General features: G+C 40.6%; 1 protein-coding gene across 1 annotated transcript in view; it reads left to right on the top strand.

The window, feature by feature from the left end:
* Window positions 1-18107, top strand: part of LOC126473777 (glutamine-dependent NAD(+) synthetase) — a 208785-nt gene extending 190678 nt beyond the window's left edge. The window contains exons 15-16 of the mRNA XM_050101043.1: window positions 7058-7223; window positions 17352-18107. Coding sequence (XP_049957000.1) covers window positions 7058-7223; window positions 17352-17482 — 297 coding nt within the window. The 3' untranslated portion in view covers window positions 17483-18107. The remainder of the gene's footprint in view (window positions 1-7057; window positions 7224-17351) is intronic.
* The last annotated feature ends 1023 nt before the right edge of the window (window positions 18108-19130 follow it).

The following is a 19130-nucleotide window of genomic DNA, read 5'->3' as shown; positions in this document are numbered from 1 at the left end:
CTGCGCCACGGCATGTCTCATCTACAGTGCTACCTGGTGGTAACCGCCCTCGGCCGTCTCCCGTGTCACCAAGACTCACTGCTGGCGGCCGATCTACTGGCTGATTGCTGGTGGCAGGAGCTGCCCCCGAACAACCTATGGATCAGGATCTTCTGCCTTTGGCCGGATGCCATTCCCCGCTGTTGGCTGCCAGCTCTCAGCAGTCGTTGAGTTGAAAGCAACTGTGGTGAGATTCTTCCCTTTGCTGTCCACCCTATGTCAATGACCCATTGGAATATTTGCAGTGTTAGAGCCAATCGGGATGAATTGTTGATCCTCTTACGATCCTACTCGCCAGTCATCTTCTGTCTTCAGGAAACAAGGCTGTGTCCCCATGATCGCTTTGTTTTCCCTCATTTTCAGTCAATCTGGTTTGATCTCCACTCTGTTGATGGCACTCTAGCTCGTGGGGGACTTATGATTCTTCTCCATGATACTGTCCATTATCACGCAATCCCCTTAAACAGTTCATTCCAAGCTATTGCTGTCCATCTTTCCCTTTCTGGATACACCTTCTCTCTTTGTACCATATACATTCCATCATCCACACCAATGGCAAGAGATGATCTCCTTGGTCAGCTCCCGCCCCCCTATTTGCGGGTTGGGGACTTCCATGCCCACCACCTGCTTTGGGGATCTCCGCGTCCTTGTCAGCGAGGTTCCCTATTGATTGACGTCTTCCACCAAATGGATCTTCTTTGCCTCAAAACTGGAGAACCTACATTTTTGTCTGCCTCCACGATGAATTTCTCTCATTTGGACCTTTTGGTCGGTACTGTTCAGCTAGCTTGGCACTTTGAATGGTTCACTCTTGCTGATACACACTCAAATGACCATTTTCCATGTTTCCTTAGATTGCAGCCACAACTGCCATCTATGCGCCCGAGATTCTGGAAGTTTGCCCATGCTGATTGGACACTTTTTTCGTCTTTAGCGACATTCGATGACCGTCACTTTCCTATCGTCGACGATCGGTGCACTCTCGTTACAGAAGTTATTCTTACAGCCGCAGAATGTTCAATACCTTGTACCTCCGATTTGCCCCGGCACACCCCAGTTCCTTGGTGGAACGAGGCGTGCCGTGACGCGATACGTGAGCAGCGACGTGCTCTCCACATTTTCTGCCACCATCCTACTTTGGCCAACTGTATCCGCTATAAGCAGTTACGTGCGCGATGCCGTCGCATCATCCGCGATAGGAAGAAGGCAAGCTGGGACTTCTTTACTAGCTCTTTTAACACCTTCCTTCACTCCCTCCTCAGAAGTTTGGAGTCACATTCGACGGTCATCTGGTGCGCCTAGTTTCTCCCCGATCTCTGGGCTCATTGTCGCACATGATACCTTAGTGGACCCCGTCACAATTTCTAACTCATTGGGTCAACAATTTGCTGAGATTTCAAGATCTTCAAATTACCCGCCAGCCTTTCTCCCAAAGAAACGTGCAGTGAAACTGCAACCTCTTGCTTTCTCCTTTCCCAATAGCGAAAGCTATAATACTGTTTTATTCATATGGGAACTCCAACACGCACTCTCTTCTTCTCACTCTTCCGCCCCAGGACCGGATGATGTACACGTCCAAATGTTGCTGCATTTATCATACCATAGTCTGCGTTACCTCCTTCGCCTTTATAATCGAATTTGGATCTACAGTGCTTTTCCCTGAAGATGGCGGGAAGCTATCGTCATTCTTGTTCTGAAGCCTGGAAAGGACAAACGTCTCCCCTTTAGCTATTGCCCCATTTCTCTTAAGAGTCGTGTATGTAAGGTTTTGGAGCATATGGTGAATTGCCGTTTAACCTGGTGGCTGGAGTCCCGAAGCCTTTTAACACCTGCCAAATGCGGTTTCCGAAAGCGTCGCTCTGCAGTTGACCACCTTATTGCTCTCTCCACTTACATCATGAACAATTTTCTCAGGAAACGCGTAACGGTAGCAATATGTTTTGATCTGGAGAGAGCATACGATACCTGTTGGAGGACAGGCATCCTGCGCACACTGTTCTCTTGGGGCTTTAGAGGTCGGCTGCCCCTTTTTATTCATGAATTTATGGCAGAGTGCTCATTTAAAGTGCGGGTGAACACTACTCTCTCCCGTACTTTCTCCCAAGAAAACGGGGTACCCCAGGGCTACATGCTAAGTGTAGTACTGTTTACCATTGCCATAAATCCAATTATGGATTGTCTCCTTCCTGATGTCTTGGGCTCCCTCTTTGTGGACGATTTTGCGATCTATTACAGCCCTCAACGGACCAGCCTTCTTGAACAATGTCTTCAACGTCGTCTCAATCGCCTCCTCTCTTGGAGCATCGAAACCGGCTTCCGCTTTTCTCCCAGTAAGACCGTTTGTGTCAATTTTTGGTGTTGTACGGAGTTTCTTCCGCCTTCTCTACATCTAGGCCCTGTCGACCTTCCGTTCGTGGACCTCGCTAAATTTTTGGGACTTATGTTTGACAGAAAACTGTGCTGATCCTCCCACGTTTCCCATCTTTCAGCTCACTGCCTGCTATCCGTCAACGCCCTCCGTGTTCTGAATAGTACCTCGTGGGGGGCAGACCGAGTGGTCCTTCTCCGCCTATATCGCGCCTTAGTGCGCTCGACATTGGACTATGGAAGCATAGTTTACTCCTCTGCTTGGCCGTCTATTCTTCGGCGTCTCGACTCTGTCCACTACCGTGCATTGCATTTAGCGTCTGGAGCTTTTTACACCAGCCCTGTGGACAACCATTATGCTGAGACCACTTACCCTCCACTGTCCAATTGGCGAGCTGTCCTTCTGAGTCATTAAGCTAGCCATTTGTCTTCCGTGTCTGCTAATCTGGCCCATGACCTTTTTTTCAACGCCTCCTCGGATTTAGGACATGCAGGCCGCCCTTCCTCTCTGCTACCACCAGGAGTCCACTTCCATCAACTGCTACGTTCTGTTTCCTTCCACTTTCCTAAAACTGTCTTGACAACTGGGGGTACAGCACCACCTTGGCTCCGTCCCCAGACCTGCCTGCTCCGTGACATTTGTCAGCTTCCCAAGGATGGTACCCCTTCTCTCGTTTATTGTCGGGCATTCGCTGCTCTATGCTCACAAATGAAGGATGCCACATTTATTTACCCTGATGGCTCAAAAACATCATTTGGTGTTGGGAGTGCCTATATTGTTGGCTACACCCCTAATCGATTTCGGCTTCCCGACCAGTGTTCAGTTTTTACTGCGGAGCTTTACACTGTTCTCCAGGCTGTCCAATACATCCGTTGCCATCAGCAAATACAGTGTATTATATGCTCAGATTCGCTCAGCTGTCTCCTCAGTCTCCAAGCTCTCTACTCTGTCCACCCCCTGGTCCACCGGACTGAGGACTGCCTCCACTTGCTCGGTGTCTCTGTGGCATTCCTGGATCCCAGGACACTTTGGTATTCGGGGAAATGAGGTGGCCAATATAGCGGCCAAGGCTGCAGTCTCTCTTCGTTAACCTGCTGTTCGCATGGGTCCCTTCGCCGATCTACAGTGTGTTTTTATGTCGTCGTGTTGCTCTTTCATGGCATGCACATTGGTCTACACTTCCCAATAATAAATTTTGGGACATGAACGCTCTTCCCTGTGCTTGGACCTCTTCCTCCCGAATTCGTCGTGGGGAGGAGGTAATCTTAACTAGACTCTGTATAGAGCACTGTCATTTAGCCATCGACATCTTTTAAGTGGTGATCGTCCCCCACTTGTCCCTATTGCTCTCAACTGTGGATGATGAGACACCTTTTACTTGACAACAGCAAAGAAGGAACAATTCTTGAAATATGGTATGTGTTCCCTTTTGCAAATTTTTAGAAAATAATCCCAGAAAGGCCCCCTTCCTAACCTCCACCAGAAAGTATTCAATAAATGATATCAGCGTTCTAAATATACTGATTTTTCGCTTGGCTCGTGCTCTTCTTGTAATTGATATACACTGGTTCGACTTCGAGATTAAATACACGCAGTAACTACCATGTTTTTTTATTATTTGATTTTGCATATTTTGATGATTTTCATGCAGTTTTTAAAAGCATTTTTCATGCATAATTGCATGCTTATTTTAGAGTTTTTATAATGTATGTGATCTGGTCTCTAGTTATGACAGTAGTGTGACCCAATTAATGACTTTGTGAATGCTTCACTGTATCCATCTACAGGAATGTTCTCTCATTCCAAATACAGAACTTTGACTAACATTCATTACTTTCTGTCACTTGACTGAGTCAGAATCCAAACTTTATTTAGAAGAATGAAATTTATTATGTGTTGAAATTGTATTATTTTAGTGATTACATTGGTTATTTGATGTTGAATAAATATTATTATTATTATTAGTAGTAGTAGTAGTAGTAGTAGTGTCTTAGGCAGCCAAACTCCACTTTTCCATTGATGAGTGACAGGAAGTACACACTGAGATTGAGAGATTCATCACAAGGTTTATCATTTCATGGCACACAATCGTTTCATAATATAGGTGGGTGGAGAGGAAGGGGTGTTGGGCTACTAGGATAGAAGACCAGAAAGAAAACATGTTTGTGCAATAGTCCTGCCTTCACACAAAATTAATGCAGGGTGGTGCATGAAAAACTGGCAATGACTACAGACTGCTCGCCAATTATGCATGAATTGTACTTTTACAAGTAAACGGTCATTAGATGGCCAATAGTGCTGAACAAAGGTTCTTACTTAAATAATATACTGCATTAGTAGACCCTTGAGTACTTTAGATTCAAGAAGTTGCTACAGTGGATCACGATGAATGTTGACAAACAATGATATGACAAGCTGTCTGTAAATCTCTTTTTCAGTAAGACTCTGCATTACAAAAACATGCTAAAGTAAGCCATGACAAGAATGTTCGGGCAATATACAGATTGTGTAATTTGCCTCCACCAAATATTAGCGTATGATGAGTTATCAAAAAACTATACATTTTAACTATACATTTATTCATTTCTTTGATTTTAGGCTGCGGAATAGATGCAAAAAAGTGGATATTATGGGTATGTATCTAGGAAGGAACAGTGAACAACTGACATTGAATGGAAGTGGGATGTAATTTTTTTCATAGAAAAATTGCGTTGAAAACTACACAGACACATGTAATTTTCTATGAAAAAAGCAGTTACTACATCTCTGATTTTGCCATTTGCAGTATCAATTTACAAAGGAGCCTCAGATTCAGAAAGTAGTTTTGAATAATTCCTGCAGTCAGTGTTTTATTGCCCAAGTCGAATCTTGAGTGACAAGTCATAGTGTACGCATCTGTTTAAGGGTTTGGGTATTCTGACTACTGCTTTGCAGTATATCTATTCGCTCATGAAGTTTGTTGTAAATAATCAACTGCATTTCAAAAGTAACTATGAAATACACAATTACAATACCAGAAGGAAAAATGGCATTCATTACCCCACATTAAGGTTGTCTTTAGCACAAAAAGGGGTGCACAGTGTTGAAACTAAAATTTTTGGTCACTTTCACAGTGATATAAAATGTCTTAACAGACAGCAAAGTAAATTAAAAAAAAGGAAAACTGAAAAAATTTCACCTTGACAACTCCTCTGATTCTGTAGAAAATTGCTATTATTATAATGTGTAAAAGATGGTGGGGTAGGAATTGCCAACTCGCATCTGTCTATTTAATAATAATAAAGCAAAACAACTTATAAATCTTCTGCCTGTAGCCATATTTACAAATTAATTTGGGATGTCTATAAAATTCCTTGTACCACAATATTACGATGTCTTGTGCAATTGGTCTATCTAACAACTGTTTAACTGACTGTCATCACTGGTGTGCTTCAGAAATATACAGTATAGAGTGAAACCACTTGGGTTCCTCAGTGCCTGGTAGCAACCTGAATGTAAGACACCCATCACAGATAGCAGGATTAGGTGATAATGACTTGGTGCTTAAGGCAGCATGTAGTGGAGTTGACTGCAGCAGTCAAAGGTTTTGTGATGGTCTTGTTGAAAGGAACAAAAGCTATAATCAGAGTGTGGTATGAAATTCTGTGTTTGTGCCTTGATGCTGAAAATGTGTTTAGCAGTACCCAATTTGTGAATTGAATTGGTCAAAAATAACCACCCATAGTATTGAGCAGAAACTCTTGTTCTCTCCACCTTCATGTCTGCTGATCTACACTGTATCTTGGTACAAGTGCTTACAGAGAGGGGGGTTGCTTTCTTTCACCATATAAATAGGATTAAATCTCCAGTTTATTGAAAGTTTGTCAAAAGATGTTTGTTTTCACTGTCATCAGAATATAACAAAATTCAAGTTCGTACTGATAAAAACATGAACTTTTCATTATTGCAATAGTCAGCTGAGAAAGTGAGTAGTTGCAAGACTTCCTCATCTCTAGGTTGTGGATGTGGTTCAGCCATTTCTTTCCCAAATTCTTTCACTCGGTAGTACTGCACCAGCAAGGTATGCATGAAAGCTTCTGTGTCTAGTTATTTGTCATATTAATCACAAGTAAGTGTGATTAACTCATTCAAACCCATTGTTTGGCAGTTTTTTAGTATTGTTTGGTGGTCTAGGGCCATTGTTAAGTTGGATTAACTGCATAAGTAGATGGTATTCAAAGAATAGATGCACGATTTCACTGATTCAGTGTGAGAACATCACAGAAGACCTTAATAAAACTCATTGGAGGTTGCTGCAAGAGATCACAGTGCAGTCAGTCAGAACTTCCACAAACATATATCTTTCATAATGAACATGACTGTGCACTTCAGACCTCGGAGGTATACTCAGAATCTGTCTTGCTGCTTACCATTTGAAATTATAAAAGAGAGGGGAGAAATTAATTCTGGTAACTCATGTGCTCTCCACTGCAAACCATACACTGTATATGCTGGACAAGAGTTCTATCAGATTAATCCTATCTGTCTTGCAGTAATAGCTCAGTTGGTAAGAACAGTAAAAGGCAAGGTTCTGATTTAGTTAGTCTAACATACAGTTGTTTTTTATATTTGTAAATTTCATGTATCAAAAGAATCATAAAAATGTTTCAGCTCGTGACTCTGAAGGCCTCAACAGATGATTCTTGGGAGCACAGCAAGGGTAAACTGGTTTCAGATAGCACTTCAAGAACACTTACAGAAGAAGGTGCTAGTAAGGGAACATCTCCAAAGGTGTCCAACAGGTCAAGAGCTTCTGGGCTAAATAAAATGATGTCAGGTATGTTTATCAGCTGTTCATCTTTGCTACAGTTAAACTAGAATACATTTGTTAACCTGAACTAAAAGGTGCCAATTTAATTTCAGTGTGACACAAGATGTACTCTAAATCTTGCTCATCCAGTGAATGCTAGTTTTAAGCTCTCTAAACAGCTAGAACAACTTAATGTTGGACTTGTGTGACTGTAATTCATTCAGTATCCATTTGAATCTGAGTACTGTATTAAATTTCGGTCTTCCTCTACTATGTCAATGTCAAAAGCACACTCAGATCCAAATCTGATGAGGTAACATGCAGTGCTGAAAGTACATTTTTCGTACACCAAGATCTAGCCAGAACAGAGCTCAGTCCTGGTCATTTCTGCTATTTATTCTGACATTGAATTTTCCAGAATATACAAACATTACGAACATAAGATATTTCAAGAACTTCCCAGAAATGATAAATACTTAATAACAGATAATTTCTGGTGGTTTTGCACACATCATGCCAGCCAACTACGCTAACCCCTATACTATACTGCGTGCACCAGAGCTTGTGACATTGCTCCCTCTCCTGGAGATACAGCAACCTCCCATTTCAGAAGTTCTCATTGGAGCAGACTGCAGCACCCTGGGTCTAGATCTTGTCAGTGGTCCTCTTTATGGCAGTACTGGTGGAGTCTCATGTTCGAGTCGTGTTGTTATGTCACCTTCAGTGGTCCTCTGTATGGCAGTACTGGTGGGATTCACTTGTTCTAGTTGTGCTGTTAAGTCACCTTCACTATGAGTGTCAGAAGTAGCCCTTCCTGTCAAAGCTTCATAATTGTTGAGTGGGCCTTCAGTTTCCTTGAACCTCCCATTGTCGATCTGCGCCTCAGGACTGTAGTAGGGATGCATATAGAGGATGTCTCCACTTTTCTCTTCTTGATGAAGGGTCATAATCCTAGCCTTCATAATTGATGACAAAGGATACAGTGCAGCCCAAAGTAGTGCTTTAATAACTTTCGGCATAGTCTCACTTTTTATATAGGTGTAAAAATCTTTACGACATCTCCTGGTCTGTTTCTTGGTGTGATAATGCTCTTGGTCTCCCTCCTGCGTCCTTAAGCAAGCAGGCTGTCTTGCTTCTAAAGTCCTGATGATAAGGTGTTTCACATAGTAATACTGACTATTGCCTGATTGAAATGGGAAGAGTGTATCCCTTGCCATTTTACCTTCATGACCGTGGAGCAGAAAGAATGGTGTGAAGCCTGTAGTGGCTTCTTGTGTTGTATTTGAATGTTGTGACTAGCAGTATTGTATCCCAATCTGTTTGACATCGACGGACATTGAGAGCACGTCAGCCATTATCTTAGTAAAGCAATATGTGAAGCCACTTCTGTATTTGTGGTAGGCGGTTGTTGTTATGTGGGATATGTCACAGTGTGGAATTACCTCTTAACACTCTGGACTGGAAAAGTTTTCCACAGTCAGAGATCATCACATGGGATGTTCTGTTGCACTTCGAACTGATGTCTTCTACAAGGAACTTCGCAGTTTCCAGAACTTCAGCAATCAGCAAAATTTTGATGATAGCATAGTGTGTGAGGTACTCAGTGCAGACTGTTATCTATCAATTCCTGTTTGTCAACTTTGTAAACCTACCCAAGAAGTTAATTCCAACCCAGTGGAAGTGCGCTTCTGCAGGCACAATTGGCACCAGATGCCCTGGGGATAACTATGGCATGTGCATCTATCTTTTCAGCTGCATTGTCATTTAATGCAGCAATGACCAAGATTCCATCCCTGCTGCTGTGTTTCACCAAAGAATTCCTTGTGTTTGCATCAATTTTTGTATATCACTTTGATGTCATATTCCTGAAGTCTCAGTGCCCATCTCACCAGTTGACCTAATGGATCCTTCAGTCAAGTTAGCCAGCATAGAGAATGGTGGTCTGTCACGCTATGAATAGTTCGCCAAATAAATACAGCTGGAATATATTGATAGCCCAAACAATTGCAAGGCTCTGTTTCTCAGTTGGAGAGGAATTACTCTCCGAGTTGTAAACATAAGCTATCACTTTCTCAGCACCTTTCTGAATTTGTGCCAGAGCTGCACCTATTCCATAACAGTTTGCATCAGTGTGAAGTTTTGTTTTGTCATTCTCATAATACAGTACTAGGACTGGAGATGGTGATAGTGCCTCCGTAAGGACATGTAAAGATTTTTCTTGAACTTCATTGCTGAAAATTTGGCATTTCCCTGCAGTAGTTCTTGCAAGGGATGTACCTTGATACAGAAGTCCTTTATGAGTCAGGGGTAATATACGTACATTCTGAGAACTTCTCACATCAACATGCATATGCCAAGTAGACAGGAGATCGGTGACTGCTCTTATTTTCTCTGGTTTGGGGTGGATTCCATTGCTGTTAACTAAGTACCCCAAGATCTTTATTTCTCAGGCAATGATAAACATTTTTCTGCATTCAGGTGGAGACCCAAAAGCTGAACACATTTCATCATGGTTGTCAGGTAGCTTAGATGCTCTTCAAATGTCTTTGAAAGAATGAGAATGTCATCCAGATAGCAAATATACATTGTCCATTTAAGTTTTGAAGCACATTGTCCCTCACATGTTCTAAGGTGGCTGGAGCATCACACAGTCCAAACAGCATGACTTTGAACTCACAGAGGCCATCAGGAGTTAGATGGTGGTCTTTTTCCCGGTGAGCCTCGTCAATCATGATTTTCCAGTAGCCCTTCTGCATGTTCGTTATTGAGAAGTACTTTGCTCTTTTCAAGCAGGCTGAGGTTTCATTAGTGTACAGCAATGAGTAGACATCTTTGTAGTTTTGTTCAGTCATAGATAGTCGACTGAGAAATGCAGTGTACTGTTTTCTTCAAAATAACCACAGGAGGGAACGAACGAGTAGCATTCAGCCAGTGACAGCCTATACGAACCTTGGCTAGTTGATGAATGATCCCCAGTCTTGATACAATGATTAATCACTGGCCACTTGCTCTTTATTTTCTCCTCTCCAGATTTGTAAGCATCCAATAACTGACACAGAATGGCTATCACTTGTCGAGGTCATTACTCAGTTAGGCCAAATCCTTTTGACAGTTCCATAGCAGCTTCCCCCCTTTCATTATCTGTAGTTGTAACAGAACACTATTCTTTGTCGCTGGCACTAAGCTGACCTTCCTGGATTGGCTCAGTTGTCCCTACGCACTTACCTTTAGGGATGAGTTCTGGCTGCTTATGACAGTTAATGATCTATAATTGTGGGTAATCATCCTCAGTGTGTTCTTCATCATTATTTCATCATCATTGACTCGCAAGTCGCCGAAGTGGCGTCAACTGAAAAGGACTTGCAATACGGCAGCCGAACTTCCCCGCATGGGGCCTCCCGGCCAACAATGCCATACAATCGTTTCATTTTTTTCATCCTCAGTGCTTATGATTGTCACTGGCATGTAGATTTCTTTTGTGAGTTATAGCTACTTTTTGCTGTTGACAAAAGCCTCATAGTTTAAATGAGCATCTTAAATGGTGAGTGGAACTCATCTCCTTGCTGATGGCAGTAACGTCTTCAAAGACAAGCAACTGCCCGGAGGAGTCTGTTTTCCTTGTTGGTAGAATTCATCAATCTGAAGTTGTGTTCTTCCACACACCATGGCTGCTTGTGATGCATGCAACAAGTTCCATCTGACACTAACATGACTGCATTCTGTTAAAACAACAAATTTGAAGGGCTGTGTTCTGTCATTGATAGTTATTATTGCAATACATGTTCCTGTCAGCTGAACATATTTCTGCTTTGTGATTTTCAACGCAATTTGTTTTGGATCATGTAGCATAAATCATCTTTAGTCAACTAGCAGCTACACAGGTTGGCCATGGCTGATGATGATAGAGAGATTTCCTGACAACTTGGTGGCTATTGAGCATGGAGGACTTTGATCTTGGCAGTCTCGCCTCTATAGATTGTTACCTCACTTAGTTTTCCTCAAGTCAACAGCTAGGTGAGTGGCTACTACATCGTATGACAGCAGAAAATGGCTGCAGCATGATATTGTCCAGGGTATGAATATTGACTTCATCCCACAGGTCGACTATAATCATCTTCAGTTGACTTGAAAGATAGTTGTTGTTTGATGGCATGGTAGTCGTCAAAAACTGGCCTTCTTCCTGTGCAGAAACATGCAACATGTTTCTTTGGCCTCCCAGATTGTCTGCTCTTCTACATGGCATTATATTTGGTACAGGAGTTGATTGTGTACCATCAGTCCTGAATTGTCATGCAGCATAAGTCTGAGTTGGCCAATATATTCTTCCTGCAGCATTTGTCTGGTTGCAGAGGTTGGTGTGTCAGTACACATCTTCTTCAACATTCTATATTACCTCCTGATGTATCAGATAGTATTGCATGCCTGCTATCTCTTGCTTACTTTATCCTACAGCACTGTTTGCATAAAATGTGTGTCTCTTCTCTCACTGCCTACTGTATGAGAGAGGCGATGTTGTGATGGTCTTTCACAGCTGCCTTGGGGACCACATTCAGGAGTCAGACATACTTCTTTCCCCCGATTCTTTCTCTGTTGCATTTCCTCAATGCTTCATCACCACTTGAATTCCTCCGTTGATTTGAAGAAGAACGTAGTGTGTCTTGTGAGACTCTTTTCTTCAAGTGTAAGATTTTATCAACTTTGGTCATATTTGGATTCACAATGTGGCATAGGGCCAAAACATTCTGTATGTAGGACTGTCATTTCCACATGACGTTACACCCTGTTCTTCAGTTGATCTTCTGCCAAGTGGACTTGCTGGTGTTCTGCAGTTGATCTTCTGCCAAGTGGACTTGCTGCTGATTGTTGCCAAACTTTTTCTTCAGTGCAGGCTGCAATTTATCCCAACTATCCAGCTTCTCTTTGTTGTTTTCGTACCACTGTTGGGCTGTGCCATCCAAGTAAAAGTACACATTTACCAAACATTTCAAGTCATCCCATCTGTTGTTTATAGTTTGTAGATTGAATCTTTTCATCCACGTTGTTGAATCTTGATCTGTGTCTCCAGAAGACACTGATGGATGCCTGATGCACAGTTGGCTTAGTGCTGGCTTTGAATCCATTGGACTCCTGAAAATACGGACCTTGAGAATGAGTTACTGCTTGTATTCTAATTCCTATCCATGTGAGTAACAGTTTTCATATTACCTAATTAAAGCCAGGGTGATGTGGATGTTTTGAAGTGCTAAACATCTACTCCAAGAATGTCACATCAAAACCACAAGTCCAAATCTGGAAGCAGGGTTGTCAATGAAATACAACCCTTACTGTTTGAATGACAATGTACTGCCAGTACAGTACTGAACTCCTGGACAAAGGGTGCCACTGTTTATACAGATATCGAGTATTCCTGAACATATAAACATAAGATACTTCGAATAGGCGATCTGCAATATGCCATCTGGTGATAGATACCACTTAACCACACTGCATTCAACACTTCGCACAGCACAATTTTTACTCCCCACAGTCCCTTTCATTGCCAATTTGACTATTCCTCGATGCTTCAAGGTGTGTGTGTGCGCGTGTGCGTGTGCGCGTGCACGTGCGTGTGCGTGTGCATGTTCACATTTGGAACACTGTACAGCTGGAGTTCTGCTTTGCATGGCATGTAGTCTTCAGAAGGTTTCTGATGGTATTTAGTACCAGATGTCTATGGATAGGTAATACAATTACTGTAAATTATATGCTGGGGGTTTGAGAGCATGGAGCTGACACACAATAGTGTTCAGATGTGTTCCATCATGTTCAGTGCAGGTGCACTAGGTGCCCAATGCATCAATGTGAGCTCACTGTCATGCTCCTCAAACCATCTTAGAACGATTCTGGGCTGGTGACACAGACAGTGTCATTCTGGAAGATGCCGTCACCTTCGGGAAAGGCTTTAAGCATGAAGGGATGAAAGAGGTCTGCTTATATGCTTTCCTTACCCCCTTACATGCCCACATCGCTGTCAGATGGATAGCGGTGATAATGTATGTGTGTGTTATGTATGTGCTGCTGCAGATGAGCACGTGCTTTATTACTAGGCTTTCAGTAAAATAGGGCGAAAAAACAACATACATTATTGAGCAGCAGTGTGTATTTGCAAGCTGCATAGCATCCATATACAAAACAAAATTGTTGGTATGTACAGGGTGACCATAATTAAAGTGCCAGTTTCAAAACACTGTAGAAAGAGAACCACTGCTCAGAAATATGTCAAATTTGAATACCATATTAGTGATGCAGGGGGAAGAGCTGTGGTATGAAAAAATTTAATGAAACTTTAGCTATAGATGGCACTGTAAGTGTCTTAATGTCAATTGGGTTGGCTACAAATGACAGATGAATTGCAATACAATGGCTATGGCTTGTCTAAAAAGTTTGTTTCATGCATTCTTACCTTTGTTATTTACCGAGTTTCTGTATTTTGATAATACAAGGACAAATAAATAAAAAGAAATTTTTACATTAATTTTTATCTTCACTGCCTTTTTGTTTAGTTAGCCTCTCATCTGTGGTATGACTATTATAAATCATTATAGTCATCATCCTAACAGGACAGGTGCAAAATTTACATCTTTGTTGTGCCAAATATTTTTCTTTCCGGGGTTGTGGTTATGTTATGACCTGAGAACACAACTCTCTCTCTCTCTCTCTCTCTCTCTCTCTCTCTCTCTCTCTCTTTCTCTCTCTCTCTGAATAAATAGTGGATTTCACTTCTGTACTGATGTGAGAATGTTATGTCTCTTGCTCCCAACCATATTGTCTGCCTGCCACTACCTCATTGGATGTGTAGGACTGGCAGCTGACCCCCCCCCCTATCATTCCCGTCACACCTCCCGATGAGTGTCTACAACATTGCTGCATGAAACACTAAATACACCAATAGCTCCAGTCTAAATTTTTACCATTTCCTGCAGAAATGTATGCTATTGATGAGTATTTGTTCAATTTTAAAGTTGGTTCAGTTCAAAGTACAAATTGATTCAGGCAAATTGCAGTTCAAATATGGTAGACATTCATAAAAAGCCAACATACAAGGTGTAGTTTACTATGGTTGGCAGGACGGCAGAATTTGCTGGCTGCACAGCACCCTCCCTCCGCATACTCACTATAATTCAGTTTCTCAGCCAAGCTGGTGTCGCTGTTTCCCCTCCAACCATTCCATAGAGCTGTGCTCCAGCAGCATGTATCTACAATGGAGCAGGACAAATGTAACAACGGCAACAAATATGTAAATAAAATATCACAATCACAATTCACTACAATTCTCAAACTTTCGCTCATCCCACAATCTAATGAAGCTGTCTGTAGTATCTCCGCAGTGTGTCTTTCCACCATAGTTAATTCTCGTGGTAACTATTGCTGTCAGTGTAATGAGATTTTTATTTTCTAGACAATTAATTCTGGATTAATTTTCTTCTTTCTTGTTTCATCTGAATGTCACAATCTTGTACTAATGCTGGTAACGTTTTTCCCTGGTATTCCAGGATGTGAACAGTAATTGTATTTCCTTGTGCAATCCACTTGGTAAATCGTTACAGTTGCGCAGAACCAAATAACATATTGACTGGGGTTCAGAATTAAGTAATGGATTTTGAGGGACAACATTTTCACCTTTGAATGTTACCTCTATTTAAAAAGTCGCATAAATATATGTATACTGTATCTACCCATCAGTGAGAACTTTTATTAAAAACCTGTTCATATACAACAAAAATCTGTGAGTTGATCGATTTAATGCCATTTCCTCCTTTGTTTCACAAAATTGTCAATTTTAAAACAGATCATTAGATTGTTGTATTGGCTAAGTCATAGTTTCTCGACTAGTGCTGTGAGTCAAGTGTCACATGATTGTTCGAGCAAGATGGATATTGTATCAAGCACTTTGGTGTATCAGGAATCTTGATCCTATTCTAATGCAGGTATTTTTTTCTAAGCCCTAAATTTGTACAAATCATCAGTGGCCAAAGTCCCGTCTGAAAATGTAAGATGACCCCTATAATCATTCATTAAACAATGTAAAAATGTTAATCTCAGCAGCAATAGTGTAATCTGTGAATATGAGAGAGCCCTATATTTGTTGAATGACTAAATTGGGGAAAAAACCTCATCTTACAATTGGATAAATATGGTAATTGTCCTGTGGCCAAAAACAACATAAAAAGCAAAATGACATTGGTTTCTAATTTTTGGATAACTGGCACAAGAGGTGTTTGTTATGCTGTCCACCTTTTTTGCCACCAGGTTGAAACTGAGAAACCACATATTCCACAACATGCAGTATGTCTCGGAGTCATGTTCAGAATGTGTTGTTCAATTCAGCTGCATTCGTAATTGGAGCACTTATCTTTCAGATAACCCCACATACAGAAGTCACACTGATTAAAACCAGGTGATGCAGACAGCTAGGCTGTTGGGAAATGACAGCTGATAATTATAACATTGCCATAGTGCCTCTGCAGCAGCCGCTTCACTGGCGGTGCGTTGTGCAGAGGAGTGCCATCTAGCATAAAAATGATCCTATCCACACGTTCACACTGTTGAAGAGTTGGAATGAAGTTGGTGTGCAAAAAGTCTCATAGTGTTTACCAGTGACTGTGCAGATAACAGGATCTGCAGAACTCATCTCCTCAAAAAAATATGGCCATATGATAAAAAATTCCAACAACACACACCCCACAGTCACTTTTGCTGAATGAAATTGTTCCAGTTACCATGCGTGTGGATGTTCCATTGCTCAGATTTGGCAGTTGTGCATATTGGCATGTCCTTGGAGATAAAAATGGGCTTTGTCTATCAACAGAATGTTCCATGGCCATCCATTGTCCATTTCCATGCGGGTAAGAAATTCCAGAGTGAATGCCCTGCTGGCAGGTCAGCAGGAAGCAACTCCTGAACATGGTGGTTTTGTATGGATAGCAGTGCAGAGTGTTCCGAAGGATTTTATGCACAGTGCTTGCAGGCATGTCCACTGTTCAGACAATTCCACATGCGCTGCATGTTTGCACACCACTGCTCAACCCCTCTTGCAATGCTGTGGCTACACCTTCAAGAGACATCAGATCAACTGCTTTCCTCCGTCTGCCACACTGCTCTTCAAAAGGACCTATCTTTTTCGAATTTTCTAATTATTTTCTACAGACCTGTAGCAGACATTGGACAAGTGCCTTCTTTCATGCCCTTCTTTGAGTGTCCATAACTTCTGCTGGGATATTGGCACATCATCGTTCTTTTAAAAGAGCTTTACCAACAGCGCACGATGCTTCATGGAGACAGTCGTGTTGGACCTCTAGCATGCTAACTGAGAAATAGCCATGTGCCGCACACTTGTTGGTGTTCATATTTTCTCTTTCTACAGTGTTTTGAAACTGGAACTTCAATTATGGGCATCCTGTACATGGAAAGAAATGGAAGTCATACATTATAGTTCTTTTTGCACATCTAAATTCGTCACCTTTTGCATCACACTTGTCAGTAGGCTTTGGTCATGAAAGTGTTAGAAAATTTCATTTTAACACTTTTTATTCCTTAACCCTGTATAGCAAAGTGTTTGGACGACAAAGTAACCATAGTTCAGAAACATTGTGTAGTTGATTGTTAACAGTAAAGTCAGTCTTATGGAACATCAACTTTCATAAATATTAAAACAGAAGGAGAAATAAATTAGATTCCATCTTAGCAAGGCACAGAAAGGAGTGAAATAACGAGAAAACTTGACTAATCTGTTTCAACAGAATAAACGTTTTCATCTGATTTTGGCTGTTCTCTATAAATATCCCTTGGAAGTTTTGTATCTGTTCTCAGCAATGATTATTTCATTCAATCAATTTAACATTACTTGATCAATTCAGTTACATGTTTCAAGAGTGACTGAATGTAAATAGTTATTACTGTTAAAGTATAATAGCTGCTACCCCACATCCAAAAAATTGATAACATTAAAATGCATCTATTTTTCAGGTCATTTCCTCTGATGTACTTGTAAAGGAGATACAAAAAATCCAAAATATTTTGCACATACATGTATAATCTTGTTTTGTGCATGAACCGGGACTTAAATCCTTTCCACCTGTAACTAGTTCTAGACTAATATGTTTTCTGTATTTCCAGATTCTCACATTGGAGTTGTGGTGCCTAATTCACCTGTAATCAGTGTTACCATGTCAGGAAACACATGTGCCAGTCGTATGTTCAGACCAATTGTCAACTCACCTTCTGATGTTGAACTGAAAGCAATTTGAATACTGATCAAAGATATCAAAGTACAGCACATCAAACGCTACATGGCTAACAGTGTGATACACTATGTTTGCTCTCCTGGTGGGTCCAGTTGACTCCCATAGCTGAAGAATTTACATAAATCATAATTTAGTTGTAATGCAGAGTCATTATGATGATCATAACAGAATCATTGGGATACGTGTTCAACATACTTTCTGATAGCTATTAGCACAGTTAACTGTGATTCTGTAATGCAATGTGATAGCCCAGTAAATGCTCAAACCATTCCCTAATAATTTTATTGTTTCACTATACTGTGATTTTTTAAACAAAAGTCTTAGAGAAGTAGATGTTAGCCAGTATAAATGTTGCCAGTGTGATACATCATTGTTAATGTTTTGTGACCAAAGATGTAACTTCATATTTGTACATACATACATACATACATACATAACATACATACATATCTGGATGAGAGTGGCTTTAAAAGCGACTGATGAATATTTTACTTACATCACAGTATAAGGTTGTCAGTATGTATCAGTAATAATAGCTGATATGCATTATAGAGAATTAGATATTTTCTATTGTATTGCATTTAAGAAACTGTATACTATTATTTTTCTAGTTCTGCTGTATTTTATGAATGTTATTTACACTCAAATTAAATTGAATTGATAATGATAAAATTTCCTCTCGTGAAAATCATTGATTCGTTACCTCTTTTAGATTCATTTTCCTTGCAGTTGTTTCTTGAAAGTGTCATTTAAATCATGGGAGAAAAAAATGTTGTTGCCATGAGGCAAAATAAATGCACTGCCTATAAAACTATATTTTACACAAGAGAAGATGCAGCCGCTGAGAAGTTTTGGGTGGTGTAAATTTCACTATTATAATAATAATCAGAAATGTCCACAGGGATCATTGAAAAGTGATGTGAATATTCAGTGTTTAGTGAAATTGTATTAATTGACTACATAATTGATCTCATTTTAATACTATATTAAAACTTAAGTTAGCTATAGCAAATTACAAATGTAATTTGACAGAAAAGAAGCATGCATACTGTACAGAATGGAACCAGAAGATGCTGCTTTAATTTTGTAGACAATTGTGATTTTATCAGCAGGCAAAATTCATATTCCTCAAAATACTTTTAAGAAGTAGTTTGGTGTTGGAATAGATTTATTTTTGTTATTAGTGCCAATATTTCCAGAATAGCAGTAATTAAAAACATTTTCCCAGTGTGATTGATGAACAGTAAATATACTGGGTGTATATGACCTGGGGCAACCCAGAGATCTGGGGAAAACCTGGGAATTTTTTAGAATTCCGGGAATTTTTCATCGTTTCAGTTTTCAGTTAAATTTAGGCAACTTTGACTCGTAAGAACCAATACTCAAACAAAGGATATTACAGTATCTCACTACTGCAGACTAATACTACAGCAATAAAACATGAACAAGAGAAAAAAATGAAAATAAAACTTAAGGTGCAAAGGAAATGTGCCATATACAACAAAAAAACACAGTGCTCATAGAAGCGTCTGCCAACAACAGAATGTGTCAAAGGCTTTAGAAAGATGAAGCAGTGCTTAATAACAACACATTGCCTCCGATGAACGTGACATCACATCTGTTTACATAGATTCATTTGAGCAGTTGCGAG

Source organism: Schistocerca serialis, chromosome 4 (genome assembly GCF_023864345.2).
Source record: "Schistocerca serialis cubense isolate TAMUIC-IGC-003099 chromosome 4, iqSchSeri2.2, whole genome shotgun sequence".
In the NCBI taxonomy this organism is placed as follows: Eukaryota; Metazoa; Arthropoda; class Insecta; order Orthoptera; family Acrididae; genus Schistocerca; species Schistocerca serialis.
This window is presented reverse-complemented; position numbering and strand designations above follow the sequence as displayed.